The 18,923-nt window shown below is 38.9% G+C and overlaps 1 protein-coding gene and 1 pseudogene across 6 annotated transcripts in view; both read left to right on the top strand.

The window, feature by feature from the left end:
- Uggt2 (UDP-glucose glycoprotein glucosyltransferase 2) overlaps positions 1-18,923 on the top strand; it is a 142,054-nt gene that overhangs the window by 80,706 nt on the left and 42,425 nt on the right. For all 6 annotated transcript variants that reach the window (XR_004945917.1, XR_004945916.1, XR_004945918.1 and 3 more), the window contains exons 27-30: positions 3,275-3,464; positions 11,993-12,151; positions 12,748-12,833; positions 17,554-17,638. Coding sequence is in view for 3 of the 6 variants with exons in the window: in XM_036199538.1 (XP_036055431.1) it covers positions 3,275-3,464; positions 11,993-12,151; positions 12,748-12,833; positions 17,554-17,638 (520 nt within the window). In the remaining 3 variants the exon portion in view is untranslated. The remainder of the gene's footprint in view (positions 1-3,274; positions 3,465-11,992; positions 12,152-12,747; positions 12,834-17,553; positions 17,639-18,923) is intronic.
- Positions 14,627-15,876, top strand: LOC118591148 (annotated as a pseudogene).

Here is an 18,923-nt window from a genome sequence, read left to right as displayed (position 1 = left end):
AATAACACCTCACTTAACAGGAGCACACCCTTTCTCTTTTTTTGGACAGAATAACTGTCGTCGTAATCACTTTTATTTTTAGGAATATTCAGTATCCTCTGGTATCCTGGGGCAGAAAGAAGGTAGCCCCTCTTGGACTAGAGTAGCTTGCTGAGGCTTATGAGTATGCTTTCCTCAGCTAGTTCCAGAACACTAAGCATGCATGTACATCTGACAAAAAAGGGATCATTCAGTCCATCTCTTTATTGTTTCCAAGTATGTTATGTTTTATATAATATACACTATTACCTTCAACTGTCACTTTAAACAAGGAATTTTTAATAGTTGGAAGACAATGGAATGGAAAATGTAGAAAGTTAAAATGAGAATTTAGGATTTATCCATTGGCCCTTTGACTGACATGTTTTTATAGCTCATTTACTTTTTTGGTTGTTCTTTTTTTGTATTTCAAATTCAACACATACCTTTCTAAATCTGATCAAAATCATTAAATATGTTAGCTATTAATAAAAATGTCTGACCCATGGGTACAGAATTTTTATTCACAATGATGGACAATCCCTTCAGAATATCTCTATGAAGGTTGGAATACATTTAAAGAAAAAGAAAAAAATTGAGGGCTGGAGATACATCTCAGTGGTTCAGAGAGCTTGCTGCTCTCACAGAGAATCTGAGTTCAGTTCCCAGCGTCCATGCCAGCAACTTGCAACTTACAACTGCCTATTAATCTAGCTACGGAGAATCTGATGTTCTGATGTTCTCTTCTGGCCTCTGTGGGCACTAAACCCATGTGCACATGAGTTTTTGTTTTGTGTGTGGTGTGTGTGTGTGTGTGTGTGTGTGTGTGTGTGTGTGTGTGTAATGAAAATAATAATATATAAAAGTAAAGCTTAATAATGTTGACTATTAGAGAGAAGGATCATGGCTTCCGAAGTAGGAGTAATAACTAAAGTACTGGCTATTGTAAAGCAGATGCAGTTCAGACCATTTTTTAATCCACCAGTTCATCATAATTTCATTCTGTAGCATATGTTAATCAGATAGTGTACAGGTTTATTCTTAGTCCTTCCCTTTTAGTAAATATTGTCTCATTTTCTCAGAGATGAACAAAATAGTGAGCAAGAATTTCTTTAGTCGCGCACTACATCCCGTCTTTATGAGCCTTCCCATGTGGTCTGGGAAGAATGCCTTATTTCTCTGAGTTTTTACACAAATGCTCCTCCCTGTTTTGATCCCGTGTTTCTTTCTTTATCAAGTATTCTATTTCTTATCTTAAGCCTTTATTATTTTTTATCTTCATCTTCAGTCTTTAAAGCTACTAAATGGTAGGGAGAGGGGAACTGGAGAGACACCTCAGCAGGAAAAGGTGCTTGCCACCAAGCCTGTGACCTGGCTTTGGTCTCTGGGACCCACATGACAGAAGGAGAAGAATGACTCCACAAAGTGACATGCGCCAAATAGAAATAGATATTTGAAAACTTTTAAGCTTATTCAGTTTTAAAGACTGGAGAGACGGCTCAGCATTTAAAGCACTTGCTACTCTTGCAGAGGACCAGAAATTGGTTCCCAAAACCCACATGGCAGCTCACAGTCCTCCATAACTGAGGATCCAGGGAGTTGGCATCTTTGTGTGGCCTCCACAGGCACTGTGTGCATATGGTGCCCAAACATACCAACACATCATACACATAAAATATAAATCTTTAATTGTTCCCTTGACTTTCTACACTCTAGAACAGTGGCTCTCAACCTTCTTAATGCTGCAAACCTTTTATATAGTTCCTCATGTAGTGGTGACCCCCAACCATAAAATTATTTTGTTCTTACTTCATAACTATAGTTTTGCTACTGTAAATATCTGTGTTTTCTGATGATCTTTGGTCAATTCTGTGAAATAGTCTTTTGACCCCCCAAAGGCTTCACAACCCACATGTTCTAGAATATTGATTTTTCCCCTTCCTTATGCTTCCTCTAAACTCCATCCGATGTCGACATGCTCTTTGTATCTCTCCTTCACTGCAGTTACACTGCAGCTGCCTTTAACTTTCTTTACCCCAGAAATTATTTCAGTAAATCCTAGGGAAAGTTCTAATTCCCACATTCCTGAGAAAAATCCTCCTTAGCATTTATGCTGTTTGGCATACTGAGTGCTTGTTTTGTGCGTTTACTTCATGACTGTCGTCTCTCATGTCTCCTTGTACCTTCTTTTCTTTGGTTTGAATGTGGCCCCTTTCATACAGCTCCTCCTAATGAGCCGTCACCTTACAGTGTAAATTCTCCCGGAATAAGGCTTGGACCTAATGACTTGGTTCTCGGGAGCAAAATATGGTGAACTAATTGACTGACTTCTGCAGTTTAGATTAAACAAACTGGTTTATTTATACCTTGCTGGCTTTCTCTCTCTGGCGCTTGTCAGTGTCTCAGATGAAGTGTGCTTAGAAATGCGTGGATGGCAGTTAGTGGGGTCCTTTTCAGCCAGCGACTAGAGAGGGCTGCGGCCCTTCTTCCCACAGCACCAGACAACTGGATGAGCTCCGTTGCCCATGTCCACACTCCTCCTCTCTCTCATTCACTGAACCTTGAGAGCGGCAGCAGAGCTCACACTATCTTTATTTCTACTTTAAAGTACATCTTTCTTAAGAAAAATCAAAATAGCAGTCGAATAATGAAACTATGGAACTCACAATATGAGTTTGAGCTTAACACGATTGTAAACTGCGTTAGATAACTGAAACAGTCCTCTTTATGTCCCTGAATATTGCCTCACAGTATCCTTAACAAATGACACAGTTTACAGGATTATACTGATGAATGAGCCTAAAACACAGTAAAACTTCTCTTGTGTCTAATCATCTACTAAGCAGGTGCATTTAACTCCATCCCAGTTTTGGGGGACTTTAGTTGAACTTTTAAAATTGAATTTTAGTTATTTCCTGGCTTTCATTTCTCCTCTTTGTAGTGTCAGAAGCTCATAAAATAGCTAGAACGTAGACTGAGCAAATGTGAAGGAGTATAGAAATAAGTACAGATAGATTATATACTCTAACTCAGATATATTTTTAGGAAATTCTGATTATTTTCATTGAAGAGTAAAAACATATAACACAATACATAATCCTATAAAATGGTCTCTTAACTCCTGTGGCATACAGTGTGTATTTAACTTTTAATTTAAAATTGTATAGTCATATTTATTAAGTCATTTGCAGTTTTAAGATATTTGAGGAATAATCATTTTAATTTTAGTCACAATATTTTTATATTTTATTAACAGCTTTTACCGTTTTGTTCTGGAACCAGAGCTGATGTCAGGGGCTAACAATAGTCCTTCTCATGGACCAGTGGCAAAATTCCTGGACATCCCAGAATCACACCTTCTAACTCTCAACATGATTACACCAGAAGGATGGCTGGTTGAAATAGTACACAGCAACTGTGACCTTGATAATATTAACTTAAAAGATGTAAGTTATTATGGGAAGTCATGTAAAGAGAAAGAAATAGGATAAATCCCATGTCTAGTAAAGCTGCAGTCAGCAATCACATATGGATACCAAAATTTTCATGTAACCCTAGGTCTTAGTGTGGCCTTTTACCTGATTTTCATGTTTACCTTGCTTCCAAAATCAACTTCTCATTTCCAGGTTCATAAATGTCCTCACCATTTTCATTGCTATATACCACTTTCTCAGAAAGATAGATAAACAGTGTGGAAAAATGGAGGTGCACATGTGACAGTTGAGATTGACAGTACTGGCTACCTACTTTGCTTAGCAAGTTTAACTTCTAGAGGTTTTATTCAGAACACACGTTGAGGTACCTGGCTCATAGCTAGTGAAATAGCCTTATCAAAATTTAGAAAACAGAGTAGAATGTGGTGGGCTGTAGGCTAAACATACCTGCTTCCTATCACTTCTAATGTAGCTTCTGGCTAGTATAAAGTAAGACCTTTTTTTCTCAACTTGGTCACTGTCCATGGGAGAAAAAAAAAAGGGAGCAGAGAATTTTCAAATTTTTTATTGACATAGATTCATTGTATATGATGAATCATAAAGACATTTTCATTCAAGGCTGCCGTGTGCTATAGCCACAAATACCTCCCAGAAACTCCACTTCCTCCCTTTATCCTCTAGTCCCCTCCCTTCTTCCAGTCTTATTTCTAGGGTCAAGTCATATGTGTGCATGTATAGCATGTATAATAATTTATATGCATATAGAAAGTCTAGAAACTGTAAATAAGAGAAAACATACTTGTCTTTGTGAGTCTAACTTATTTCGCTTAACATGATAATCCCCAGTGTCTTCAAATGACATCATTTCATTCTTGTTCATAGCTGCATAAAACTCCCTTGTGTGCATGTCATTATTTTTTGTTCATTCGTCTATTGATGAATACACAGGTTATCTCCGTAAGTTGGTACAATATCAAGTTACATTATGAGTAGTGGCCTAGCAAGTACAGATAAGCAGATATGTCTGTGATGTTGTTTTCAGTCTCATAGTTTTCAGGAACATAGTCAGGAGCTGGGGTGTGTGAGCTTTCTGTTCTAATGTTTTGAGGAATCTGCGCACTGATTCCCAGAGTGGCTCAACCACTGACATTTCCCCAGCAGTACCTAAGTACTCCGGCTCTGGCTCTCACCAGAATTTGTTAGTTTTGTGGTTTGCTTGTTCATTTTTCTAGATGAAAAGCATTTGACTGGGGTATGATAGAACCTCAGTCATAGTTTTTATTTGCATCTCCCAATGGCTAGGATGTTGAACATGTTTTGCTTATTGGCTATATGTACTTATCTCTTGAGTACTGCACACTTACTTCATCAGCCCATTTGTGCAGTTGTTTGGTCTCTTCTACTTAGTTTTTCTCCCAGTTCTTTACTCTAGACCTTAGTCCTCCATAAGCTACAGAGGTAACAAGGTTTCTGTCTTTCCACTGAATTGCTTCCATTGCTGTGCAGTTTTTCAAAGTCTATTCAGTCCCATTTGTCAGAGCGGGAGACCAAATCCTGGGCTGTGGAGTCTTTAACCCAACTGACTGCTTTGCTAATACCCTCTCTCCATTCTTTTAGACCCAGTAGAGTGTCGACTCCCACAGTAAGGACTTGGATCCTTGTGAGAAATAGAACTCTACCCTTAATTTCTCCATGAGGGAACTATTTTCTCAATACCATTTGTTGAAGGGGCTGCTGTCTTGTCTGCAGATATTTTGCTATCTTTGTCCACAAGCAGGTCCTGAAGTTCTGTTGGTTTAATCTTGGGTCCTCTTTGCCATAGCTTTTCCATTCATGACCCACTTACACCTAAGGAATTTTTACATGATCATGGGGCCATGTGCTATAAAATAGGTATACAAATCCAGCATTTACTAATTATGTAGCATAAGTTTATTTCAAAACAATTCTTTGATATATACACAATTTTACCATTTACTAAAGATGAAGGCAAATTTGTATACTAGTAAGGTGGATGTTCTTGTTTGTTTTATTCTCTTAGTTTTACTTGTATATTGGTGTATGTGAGCACATGTACCACAGTGCAGGGATGGAGGTCAGAGGACAACTTATGGTCAGTTCTCTCCTTCCACCATATGCCTCCTCCATGGGTACCCACCTACACATGGACATAAACAGAAATATAAATAAGTGTTTGCTAGGTTTTAAATATGTATTTCTAAAAATTGTTTACTGGGTTATGTTTATTGCTGGTCATTTTTATTGAGACTCTTTCCCTGAATCCTTTCCTAAAGGGATGATTATTGGTACATAGAAAATCTACTGTTTTGTGTTGATTTTTATATTCAACTATTTTCCTGAAAGTATTTGTGAGGTCTAAGGGCTTTCTGGCAGTCTGTAAGGTCTTTTACATATAGGACCGTGTTGTTCACAAATAAGGACTTCTTCTTTCCTGTCTGTATACCTTTTATTTATTTCTCTTGTCTTACTACACTACCAAAGACTTTAGTAAGAAATGCTGAATTGGAAATGGAGTGGAGACTCTTATTTTGTTCTTGATTTTAGTGGATATGTTTGAGTTCCCCTAGTTAGTACAGTGTTGAATGTGGATTTGTTTTCTATAAAATTTATTATGTTGAGCTATATTTTCCTATTTCAAGTTTCTTCAGGTCTTTTATTACAAAGTAATGATGGGCTTTACCAAAGCTCTTTTCTGCATCTATTGAGATCAGATAATGTTGGGAGTGATCTTTTCCATTTGTTGTTGAATTCAGCTTGCAAGTATTTTGTTAAGAATTCTTACAATGGGTTGGGGATTTAGCTCAGTGGTAGAGTGCTTGCCTAGCTCAAAAAAAAAAAAAAAAAAAAAAAAAAGAATTCTTGCATTATGTTCATCAGGGATTGACCTGTGATTTTCCTGGTTATGTCCTTCTCTAGTTAGGGTTCTAGTGTAATACAGCCTTACAGTGAAAGGATGGAAAAGACTTTTCAAGTAAACAGAATGCTCAGAACACACACACACACACACACACACACACACACACACACACACACTCACACATATACACGGAAAAATGGATGTCAAATGAAAATTATTCTATAGAGTTTAAAGAAGGTCACTTCATGCTGATGAAGGGAACAACAAATCACAAGAACCCTGTAATATTTAACATACATGCACTGAGCATTGGAATACACGATTTAAGGAAACAAATATAAGTCCTGACACAGACTGACCTGCACACAGTAATGACTTCAACATCACACTCCTACCAATAGGCAGGTCATACAGACAAAAGATGGACAATCATCAGCACTAAACAATATGATAGTAAATAGAGTTTATAGACATCTACAGAAAATTCCACTCATAATCATTCTTTTAAGAATCCAATAAAATATTCTCTGAAACAGATCATATTTAGAACATGAAGCAAGTCTTAACAAATACAAGTAAACTGAAGTAATTTCCTGTGTTCAGTCTAATACTAATGCACCAAAATAAAAATCAATAGGATGAGGAACTACAAAAAATGCACAAACCCATGGAGACTGAGCAGCACATTACTGAATGATGGGTGGTCATCAGAGAAATCAGGAGAGGAATTAAAAATTCTTAGAACTCAATCAAAATGAACCTAGAAGGTACAGTGAATTTAACAAGAGAAGAAAGCTCGTAACAATACATGCCTATATTTAAAAAGAAAAAAATCTCAAGTAAATTAATGAGGAATTTTAAGTCTTAGAAAAACAAAAATAAGACAACCCCTAATCAGTGGATAGGAAGAAACAATAAAAGATCAAGTTAGAAATTAAGGAATTTGAAATGAAATGAACAATATAAAGGATAAATGAAACAGAGCTGGTCCTTAAAAAGAAATGAACAAGATTGACAAACTGTTAGTGAAACTAACCCAAAGAGAGAGAAGACAAATTAGGAATGGAAACAAAAAGGAGACTTAGAACAGACATCAATGAAATCCCAAGTATTACTTGAGAATACCTGGAAGACTTAAATTCCAGTCAATTTATCATTGATCGTTACCGGTAAAGGTACATTCATTGCACAAAACAAATTGTTGGTTGGAAAAGGATCTTTGGTTCAATGACCTCTTAACACTATTCTGATTGAGTGCCAAGGAAAGAGTTTCACAGACCTGTGGTCTGCAAACCCTAAGAGTCCTGCTGGTAGAACTACAGATGTGCTCAGTGAAGACTCCAGTGCTGATGTTGTCTTTGAGTCTGTCTTCCCTCTTTGGTCTCTGCCCTTCCCTCTTCTGATAGAGCTGCTATGCAGCTTTTGTCTCTCGAATCCTTTCCTTCCTCCCTTCCTCCCTCCCTCCCTCCCTCCCACCCATCATTTCTTTTTCCCCATCTCTTATTGCTTTTTAAGTTATCTGACATTTAAATATGGTACAAACTTTCTGAGATTATCTTTGGATTAAGCTGTGGTTCCAAATGATAGGATAATGTATAAAAAATACATTGAATTTTTCAAAATCTTTAAATGAGAAAGAGTTTTCAGGAAGAAACTAACAAATTCACAGTACTTTAAAAGAGATTGCCTAAAACTGATTCTCAGAAATCGCAGAGCAGATAGTCCTTATTGCCTTCCTTCCTTCACAGCATTTCCTAGCTTCCACATTTCTCATTTTCATCACAGAAGGCGCATGACAATCCACCTCCAGGAAGGCATAAATGTTGGCCTGTGGGAGTTTGGTTCCTATTATTCTCGTGTACACCTTTTGCCTAAAGACTGTCCCTTCTACTGAAATTTCTGTTGATCCAGTCATGTAGATTTGTGGGGTTTCCTTCTAACTGACTCTCTGGTGCCCTCAGCCTATACCTCTCACCAAAAGGAAGAAACGTAAAACTCTGCTTTTTGCATCATCTGAAATCAACCTTCAAGTATAAGTAAAGAATAAGAAAATACAAAATAATAAAATGTATGAAGAGAAAAGTTTAGAAAAGAAATTTGGAAAAGTAAAATCCCTGTTGTCTTCATGATTGGTGAGATCACTTACCAGGATCTATTGTAGTCTCATAAACAGAATAAACAATGTGTATTATTAAGATAACTTTAAAGATCCCAACCAAAAATGCAAAAAATTTGCAGTGGGACAATTAATAGCTAAGAAATAAAAGTACTGCCTACTGGTGACAGTTGTCATTTTTAGACACACACACCCTCCCCGTGCAGGTCAGCTAAGCACTTTGACAGTGAGCAACAAGTCTCATGAACTTTCCAAACTATGGAGAGGAGCAGCAGCTGTAACTCTACAGTTAGAAAGCCAGGGCCTTCCTTGTGTCTTCCTAGACTTGGTGAATAAGACGGCTCTTTAGAAACTCAGTATCTGTAGCAGTTGGCTGCCTTCCTGACTGTTTCCATTGTGTACTGTAGTGTCTAAAGTATCTGTATTTATCCCAGCATTTTTCAAGTAATATGTAGAGCCATTTACTGGAGTAGAAAGGAGATTTAGGTAAAGAGCAGAAATACAAAATGAGCTGAATATGGGTGCACGCTTGTAATCTCAGCATTTTGAAGACTGTGGAAGGAGGACTGATTTAAGCTCCCAGCCAACTTGGGCTACATAGCGGCACATTCAGAAGTGACTAGAGTACTTGTGTATAAACATTTTTTGTTTGAGAACTGTTACCATATAATTGTAGTGTATATAAGAACAAAAACAAAACATTCTTTCAACTGAGTTCCTCCTTCTGAAGCTCTTCATTTAAACAAGTTGCTATAAGGATTTTGTATACACTAGGATATGAAGTTCATCGCTAGAATAGCAACAATTCACAAGTAATTCAGAATCTTAAGTGGAGTGAGCAGATACTATCCACAAACAGTCTGCCTACAACAAAGCACTGCAATTATATCTTAGGACCTAAATAAGTCACCTCTGAGATAGTTAATCCAAAGAAAAATAACCATACAATGTGAAATGGTTCCAATATTACCAAAAATATTTCTAAGCATATTATAATAGCATTGAAACTCTCCTATGTGAAATATTTCAAAGATGAACATCAGCTTCTATATTTTGCTTAGCAAAATTTCTAAACAGTAAAAAAATCACAAGCTATTTGATTTGCATTCATATTTTGATCATGCTGTATATGTGAGGGAGAGAAAAGGGTCTATCCCTAAAATATATAATATTTACAATAGAAAGAAATTTATAAACAGTTGAAATGCCCAAGCCTTTTAAAAATCCATCTGCATGGCAGACATCTGGTGTGTAGCTAATTGTCCAGCTACCTGGGAGTCGGAAGAGAAGAAGACTAGGCTAAAGCAGGAGTGACACAGACTATTCAGTGAGAGTCCACCTCCGAAACTTCATAGAGACACCAACTCTGAGAATATGGTGTCTGAAACAGAATGTGAGCTGTACATGTTCTCTAGCATAAACCCGTAACAAATCACATGAGCTCATGCTTGTAAGAGTGTTCCATCTGTATGTGCTTTGTCTTCTTCCTACTTGGTTCTGCTATGGGAAGGTTAATGTCAATTTTTTAAATAAGTGGCGTTTACTTGTAATTAAATAATGAACATTGATTTTTTTTAAATTTCAAGAAAACAAATAGGTGATCATGTGAATTTTTTTGCCCAGTTTGAAAGAATGCTATAGAAGAAAATGGCAAATTGAAACTTTTTTGTTTGTTTTTTCCTTTTTTAATTTATTATATTTGGGTTTTAATTTTACACATCAGCCATGGGTTCCCATGTCCTCCCCCCTCCTGCCCCCGCCCCTACCTTCCCCCCAGCCCCTCCCCTCCATTCCCATCTCCTCCAGGGCCAAGACTCCCCTGGGGATTCATTTAAACCTCGTGGATTCAGTACAGGCAGGTCCAGTCACCTCCTTCCAGGCCGAGCAAAGTGACCCTGTATAAGCCCAAGGTTCCAAACAGCCAGCTCATGCACTAAGGACAGGTCCCGGTCCCACAGACTGGGTGCCTCCCAAACAGATCAAGCTATTCAATTGTCTCACTTATCCAGAGGGCCTGATCCAGCTGGGGGCTCCACAGCCTTTGGTTCACAATTCATGTGCTTCCATTCGATTGGCTATTTGTCCCTGTGCTTTTTGCAATCTAGGATTCAACAATTCACGCTTACAGTCCCTCCTCTTTCTCGACAGTTGGACACCTGGAGCTCCACCTGGGGCCTGGCCGAGGATCTCTGCATCCACTTCCATCAGTTATTGGATGAGAGTTCCAGCACAACCATTAGGGTGTTTGGCCATCTGATCACCAGACTAGGTCAGATCAGGCTTTCTCTCAACCATTGCCAGTAGTCTACAGAGGATGTATCATTGTGGATTTCTGGGGACCTCTTGAGCACTCTGCCTATTCCTGTTCTCATGTGGTCATCATTTATCATGGTCTGTTATTCCTTGTTCTCCCTTTCTGTTCTTGATCCAGCTGGGATCTCCTGCTCCCCTAAGCTTTCTTTCCCTCAAATCTTGCCCTTCATTATTCCCACTGTCGTCCAGGTTGTTCATGTAGATCTCATCCATTTCTCTGTCATTGGGTGATCCCTGTGTCTTTCTTAGGGTCCCATTTTCTAGGTAGCTTCCCTGGAGTTGTGTAGCAGTCTAGTCATCTTTGTTTTACATCTAGTATCCTCCTATGAGTGAGTACATACCATGTTCATCCTTCTGAGTCTGGGTTACCTCACTCAGGATGATTTTTTCTAGATCCATCCATTTGCCTGCAAACCTCATGATGTCATTGTTTTTCTCTGCTGAGTAGTACTCCATTGTGTATATGTAGTATATTTTCTTTATCCATTCTTCAGTTGAAGGGCATCTAGGTTGTTTCCAGGTTCTGGCTATTACAAACAGTGCTGATATGAAGTTCAAATGGCTGAAAGACATTTAAGGAATTGCTCAACATCCCTAATTATCTGGGAAATGCAAATCAAAACAACACTGAGAAACCACCTTACACCTGTCAGAATGGCTAAGAGCAAAAGCACAGAAGACAGCTTAATGCTGGAGAGGATGTGGAGCAAGGGGAACTCTCCTCCACTGCTGGTGGGAATGCAAGCTTGTGCAGCCACTTTGGAAATCAGTATGGCGCTTCCTTAGAATATTGGGAATCCATCTCCCCTAAGACCCAGCTGTAGCACTCTTGGGCATATACCCAAGGAATGTTTTTTTGGTTTTTGTTTGTTTGGTTGGTTGGTTTTGTTTTTGGGTTTTTTTTTTTATAACTAACCAATCTAAGTGTGGAAGAGACATTTGAATATTGCTAGTTATGGACCACCTATTCAGGTGCACTTCCTTCCTACCTGGTGGTGTTGGTGCATATATCATGGAATTAGGGAAAGAACTTGTATGGGAAAGAAAACTTAATCATGATCTTTTGTCTTGAAGAAATTGGTTAATTATCAGTTTGCTTGTGTGTTAAAGAAAGACTTTAAGTCATAAACCAAAGTGTACTGTTTTATTTTAGGATCATCACTTTTAATCATTACATAATGTTTATTATTCTTATGAGCCTCAACACCCAACCACTAATGTGTTCCTCTGCAGACTGAAAGAGTTGTTACTGCAGAGTATGAGCTAGAGTATCTGCTACTTGAAGGACATTGCTTTGACATGACAACAGAACAGCCCCCTCAGGGTCTGCAGTTCACGCTGGGCACAAAAAACAATGCTGCTTTAGTTGACACTATAGTGATGGCCAATCTTGTAAGTAGTCTAAATATTTAATTAATGCTATTTAACATTTTGGTGAAACTTCTTAAGTTTTCCTGATAGTGAAGGTATAATAATTGCTAGTCTTAAATCATTGAATAAGTAATAGGACACAGAATTTAATCTTAAGATTTATTTCATTTTTATTGATGTGTATGTGTCTATATGAGTGTCTGCCATGTACATGGAGGTGTATAGAGAGCAGAAGATGGTGTCACATCCCCCTGTAGCTGGAGTTCTAGGTGGTTGCACGCTGCTCAGTGTTTGCCAGGAATCAAACTCTAGTCTTCAGCAAGTGTCCTTTACCACTTAGCCATCTCTCCAGTACCCTAAAGTTGAATTAATTAGTTTAAAAATAGAAAGAATTGAGTCAGGCATGGTGAAAACCTGTCTCAAAACAAGGAAAAATCATACTTTCAGAATCTGCATTTATGGCTTATTGTAAAATCTTCTTCCTTGGAGTCCATCTGTAGAATTTTCTGACTCATTCACACTAAATGCTTCCTTGGCTCATTTATATATAATCTTTAATGAATAACTGGATATTCTTATTCGCATAATTAAATAGTTTCCCCTTTTCATCTTCAAAGGGGTATTTTCAATTAAAAGCAAACCCAGGTGCATGGATACTGAAATTACGTGAAGGAAAATCTGAAGATATTTATGAAATAGTTGGGTGAGTTATCCAAGCCACTTTTTTAATTAATTAATTAATTAATTAATTAATTAATTCCTGCCTGATCACATTTTCCCCTCCCTTCCTTCTCTACTCTCAGTCCTTCCCCATACCTCACCCTTCTATCCACTCCTCCTTTCTCTTCAGAATAGGGCAGGCCTCCCATGTGTATCAGCCAGCCATGGCATATCAAGTTGCAGTAAGACTAGCATTTCCTTTCCTGTTAAGACTAGAGGAGGCAACCCAGTAGAAGGGAAGGGTCCCAAAAGCAGGTAACAGAGTCAGAGGCAGCCCCTGCTCCCACTGTTAGGAATCCCACAAGAGGACCAAGCTACACAACTGTAATATGTGCAGAGAGCCTAGGTTAGTCCTATGCAAGCACTCTGGTTGGTGGTTCAGTCTCTGTGAGACCCTAGGAGCCCAAGTTAGTTGATTCTGTGTTTTTCCATGGTATCCTTGGACCCTTTGTCTCCCATGATTCTCCCCCTCTTCCACAGGATTCCCTGAGGTCCACCTAATATTTGGCTTTGGGTCTCTGCATATGTTTCTATCAGTTGTTTCTATCAGGGGATGATTTATGATATGAGTATAGCAGAATACCTTTAGGAGTCATTTCATTGACTTTTCCAAACCACTTTTAGAGCTTTATATGTGAATAATTGTTTAGTGTTACATCAGATTATCAAATGGTAATTAAAATCCTAAAAAAATATATTAGATTAGATCTAGTTGTGTGCAAGATAACAGGAAATGACTTTTCAGGAATTAGCCACCCCATAGGATTTTAATGACTATTCATGCACAACAATGACATTCTAACACATGACTGTATCAGGAACTAAAAACAAATCCATTGAAGAGGATAGGGAGGACAATTTCCTATAACTACTAGCAGCATGGCCTTGAGAAGTCCTCTACTTGGTATACTAAGTAGTAAGCACAACTTTGCCCTAAACCCCAAAATCAAGCCTACCACAGCAAACCTAGCACCTGAAAGGCCCTCATAGCACTAGACTTTAGGCTGTACCCCAAAACTAAGCCTTTAGGTCTCATTTTCAGGTGGGGTATCACAACCCCAACATCTAGATCTATCTGGTATACTCAGTATTTATGTCTGCCCACTATGAGGCCTACTCAAGTGACAACTAGTAGTGGACTAGCCCTTCCAAATTCAGACTACACTTAGAAGGTATTGAAGAACTGGCTCCCAGGAATGGCATATGGGACAAACCTGAGAACCTAACAGGAAAAGAGCTGATAAAACTTTCCATGATTCAAAAGTAGGAAAGCAAGAAGCTGCTACCACTATGATACATACCAGCTGGCTTTCTGAGGCCAGAATGCTAAGCAAGTGAACCGTTAGATTTTCTGTAAACCTCATGTCTCAGTGGTTCTGCTTGTCAACAGAACTAGCAAAACATTAGTATATTGCCCCTTCAAGTTTTACTCCATGAAAATGTATTTGTCTGTTCAGCAGAATCTAGTTACCAGCCAGAACTGTAGCTACAAGAGAGTCTAGGGAACAGTCACCACCAAACAAACAAACAAACAAAAAAACCAGTTTAGTGAGCCATTTATGCCATCTCCTACAAGGCTCAGGTAACATAGCAGAAGAGGAGGCAGAAAGAATAGGGAGGAGATCTATGAGATGTCATCTCATTAGCAATATAGTGTTTTAGTTGTTCTCTGTTGCTGTGATAATACACCACAACCAAAAGCAACTCATGGAAGGAGTTTATTTTGCTTATAGTTCCAGAGGGATAGATGTCCATCATGGTGGGAAGGCATGGAAGATGCCAGTGGTAGGCTTAGCTGCTGGAGCAGAAAGCTGAGAGCTCATCTCTCTTCCTCAAACACAAGGCAGAGAGAGCCAACTAGAAGTGACATAAGGCTTCAAACTCTCAACGATTACCTTACCCTCACAGTGCTGAATTATTTTCTACTGATTGTAAGGAAGTGGGGAGTTACTGCCTTCGTGTTTACTCACAGATGACACCACTAGGTGCCAGTGGATAGTCCTAGTCCAGGAGTCTACAGATGGGCCTGGTTGAATTAAATGGCGCATGCAATAAAACCAAACTTCATGAATATGGGAAAGAGACAGATGCAGGAGAGGAGATGTTGTTAGGCATGGGAGGAAGGTAGGGGCTGTAAACAGAATGTATTGTACACATATTTGAAACTGTTGAATAAATGACTTGATTCTTTGGAAAAGATAGTTTTAGCTTTCTGATTCTTGCACTATCTGCTAGATTCTCATGTTATACATTTCCACACATTTTCATAAACACCAGTAGTGTGCTACCCTTTCTCCATTGCCTGAAAGTTTCTAGTATCTTGTTATATAACTTACAGCCAGGAATTGAATTTAATGTTGCAATGTTAGTTTTCTTAAGAATAGTTAACACCTGAGAGAAAGGCTTCTTCCTTTCCTCTGACAACAGCTATCAGGTGAGCCAAGATAGGTACATACAAATACATCAGGAGCTATGGAGGATGCAGCAGTTGGTCCTCTGCTCGTAGTACCTCTGGCTCTCTGCACTAAACGGGCTCCCTGCCCCACGAGGCCTGATAAACCAGGAAGGCTGGGATACAAGGCCAACCAAGGTTATGTCATATGCAGAATTTGTGTCCGCCATGGTGGCCCCTAACACCCAGTTCCTAAGGGTGCAACTTACAGCAAGCCTTCCCATCATTGTGTCAACCACCTCAGGTTTGTCTGAAACCTTCAGTCTGTTGCTGAGGAGAAAGCTGGACACCACTTTAGGGCTTTGAAAGTCCTGAATTCTTACTGGGTTGGTGAAGATTCCACATACAGATTCTTAGAGATTATCCTCATTGATCCATTCCATAAAGTCATCAGAAGGAATCCTGACAACCAGTGGATCACCACACTAGTCCACAAGCACAGAGAGATTCATAGGCTGACATCTGCTGACCACAAGATCCATGGTCTTGGAAAGGGCCACAAGTTCCACCACACTATTGGTGGCTTTCACTATGCAACCTGGAAAGGCAAAATACCCTCCAGCTCCACTGTTAACACTAATACACATAATGTTCGTAAAATTCATACCCAATAAACCATTTAGGACATTAAAAAATAGTTGATGCAAGGCTTCATTTTCTGCTTTTAGTCAGTGTTTTCGATGAGAAATGAGAAGCCAGATTGTTGGGTTTTTTTCCTCTCTCTAAAAATTTAAAATTTTATATTTAGAATTCCAGGAAAAACACAAAATAGTTCTTCTCTGATACATAGTGATTTCTTTCATTTTGTAGTCAAAGACTTAACTGAGATACAATAGTTTCTCAAACCTTACTGAGAATATAAATTAATTGAATGATTTCTTTTCCTCGTGCCTTAATGCCTTGCCAGTGAAGTTTGTTTTCTCTACTTAGCTTATCTCTTCCCTTGAGTTACTGACTCTTCCTCTGTCTGGTGGGTATTAACCACTTAGCATTGTTGATAAGGTCTGCTGGAGCCACCATGGTGCAGGCCCAACCAGCAAGGCTCAGTTTGCATCTAGGATAATAATTGTACCATCCATAGATACTGGTTTTCTAGCACCTAGAAAGTCCTTCAAGTAGTGCCCAGAACAGGAGAGTTCCTTATCTCTGTGGCCTGGGGCAGCAGTTTCCTCTGGAGCCTAGCTGCTGTAGAGTTGGGCCCAGTACCCTAGGTTGGTGTCAGTGAACTGGGTGGTAAGAGAGTAAAGTTGCCAATGCCTTTGAGGACTAGCAGGGTTTAAAGGTTACTTTAACACGTGACATTTGTGATGTATGCATTGGACCCTTTTCAGTTTCCTAGTGAACAGCTGTTCCTAGTGATCCTGCTTTCTACTTTGGTTCAGTGAGCTCCACTGGGGAACTTGAAGTCAGAGGGAATCAAAGGCATGTGTTAGTTATCCTAGTGCCAGGATCTCCATGTGGTCATGGTTGAAAACATTAAGATATATACCAAAATATAATAAAATGTGACCTTTAATTTCCTCCTCTTTGATAAACTTTAATGTTATTATACATAGTCATCATATATATGTTCAGTTGCCATGATTGTTTAACAGTTTTGAAATTTAATGAGTGAACTACATTATGTGTGGTGTAAAATAGAATCAAAGTGATACAAATAGACATAACTTGGAGTTACTTATTAATAATGCCTTTCAGACACCGGGCAGTGGTGGTACACACCTTTAATCTCAGCACTCAGGAGGCAGAGTCAGGCGGATCTCTGTGAGTTCGAGGCCAGCCTGGTCTACAGAGCGAGTTTCAGGACAGGAACCAAAACTACACAGAGAAACCCTGTCTCAAAAAACTGAAAGAAAGAAAGAAAGAAAGAAAGAAAGAAAGAAAGAAAGGAAGGAAGGAAGGAAGGAAGGAAGGAAGGAAGGAAGCCTTTCAGTGTTGGGTATTTGAATCATTTTAATTATCAGTACAGCATGTCAGCTAAAAGATCTGAGTGTTGTGAAAGCCATGTCATACTACAGCAAACATAAGCAAGAATGTAAACTTTATGAGTAATTAGAATATTAAATTTAATAAGTACCTCTAGATCATTTTAATTTATAAAAATAAGCTTAATTAAATATTTAATTGTAATTTTTTGGTATATATAAATTGACCATATAATAGAAACAGTTTAATTATAAAGGAATTATTTATATCATCAAAATTATAGTTTGTTATTGAGTAAATTCCGGGCATTTGTGTTCTCTTTTAGGCATGAAGGAACAGACTCCGAGACAGATGCTGGAGATGTCATTGTTGTGTTAAACACTTTCAAGAGCAAGATACTGAAAGTGGAGGTATGCGAGGCCGCAGGTTTTCATAGACCTCAATAAGTACATTTTCCTCTTCGTTTTGTTTAATAGCAACTAAAATTTGTTCTTTAAAATTTTGCTTTGTAACTCAGTAAAAAGAAGGAAAATTTAAGGTTATAAAAGTGGAGATTGAAGACAAAAGGAATGGTATTTTTGTTTAGATTTTGTTATATTAGAATATTTACTATATCTATAACCAGATAATGCTGTATACCAGTGTGGGGCCCCACAGAAGCTCCCTAGCAATGCCTTACTCAAGTTCTGAGTGTCTGAGCTTGCTTTGCCTAGCAGAGCTACATATGGAATGATTTGGCCAAGGGCATGGTTACCAGGTATTTTGAAGTGTCTATACTTGTTGGTACCTTATACCTGGACCTTGAAAGGGGAGGCCTTTTGCCCCTCCCATTCCTGATATAAAAAACCCATCATGAATAAAGTTGGGGCAACTGGGTATTGACCCAGGGCCCTCCTGAAGCTATCCTGTGCTTCTGTCTTTCTCAGCTCCATCTGTATTTGTATCTAATACTTTCTCATTCCTCACTCTTCCCCTCAAGAACTCTTCAACAGGTTGGGGCTGGCCTCCAACACACCAGGCTCTGGAGATGAGTCAGGAAACAGGCTGAATAGTCCTGGAAAGAGAGAGACGGGGAATAGCTGTTTGTTGTTCTTGCTGGTTGTTTTTGAGACAGGGTCTCACTATGTAGCCCTGGCTGCTCCAGTACTTGCTGTATAGACTAAGTTGCCCTCAAACTCAAGAGATTCTCCTGTCTGTCCCTGAGTCCTTTCTCTTTTCCCTTCCTCTCCCTCCCTTGCCACCTCACAGCATTTTTATGTCTTGTTTTTTATTAGAAAGCGATTTTAACAAATTTCTTGAAAATTGATTATTTTTAATTGTGTGTGTCTGTTTTGTGATGGGGGCATGTGCTTGTGAGTGCAGAGGCCTGAGGCACACACCCCTGGGGTGTACTAGAGCTGAACCTTCTCCTTCTCCTGAGAAGCCGCCCTGAGGGTTTATTTTAAACTCTCATGACATTATCCATATGCCTCAATAGAGGAGGGAGGGGAAAGGAGTGTAGGGGAGGAAGGAAGGAAAGAAGAAAAAGAATTTTTAAATAATGGCAGGCAGAGTTTGAGGAACTCCTGCTTACAACTGGTGAAACCGGCCAACAGAACTCAGAGCTGCAGCATCAGAGTGGAAGGCAAACGTGAAGGAGGTTGAGAGTGACACCACACATCCTGGAACACCTGGACTGTCGTTTTGACTGAAATT

This window comes from Onychomys torridus, chromosome 9 (genome assembly GCF_903995425.1).
Source record: "Onychomys torridus chromosome 9, mOncTor1.1, whole genome shotgun sequence".
Taxonomy (NCBI): Eukaryota; Metazoa; Chordata; class Mammalia; order Rodentia; family Cricetidae; genus Onychomys; species Onychomys torridus.
The sequence above is the reverse complement of the archived record's forward strand: the minus strand, read 5'-3'. Positions and strand labels throughout refer to the sequence as shown.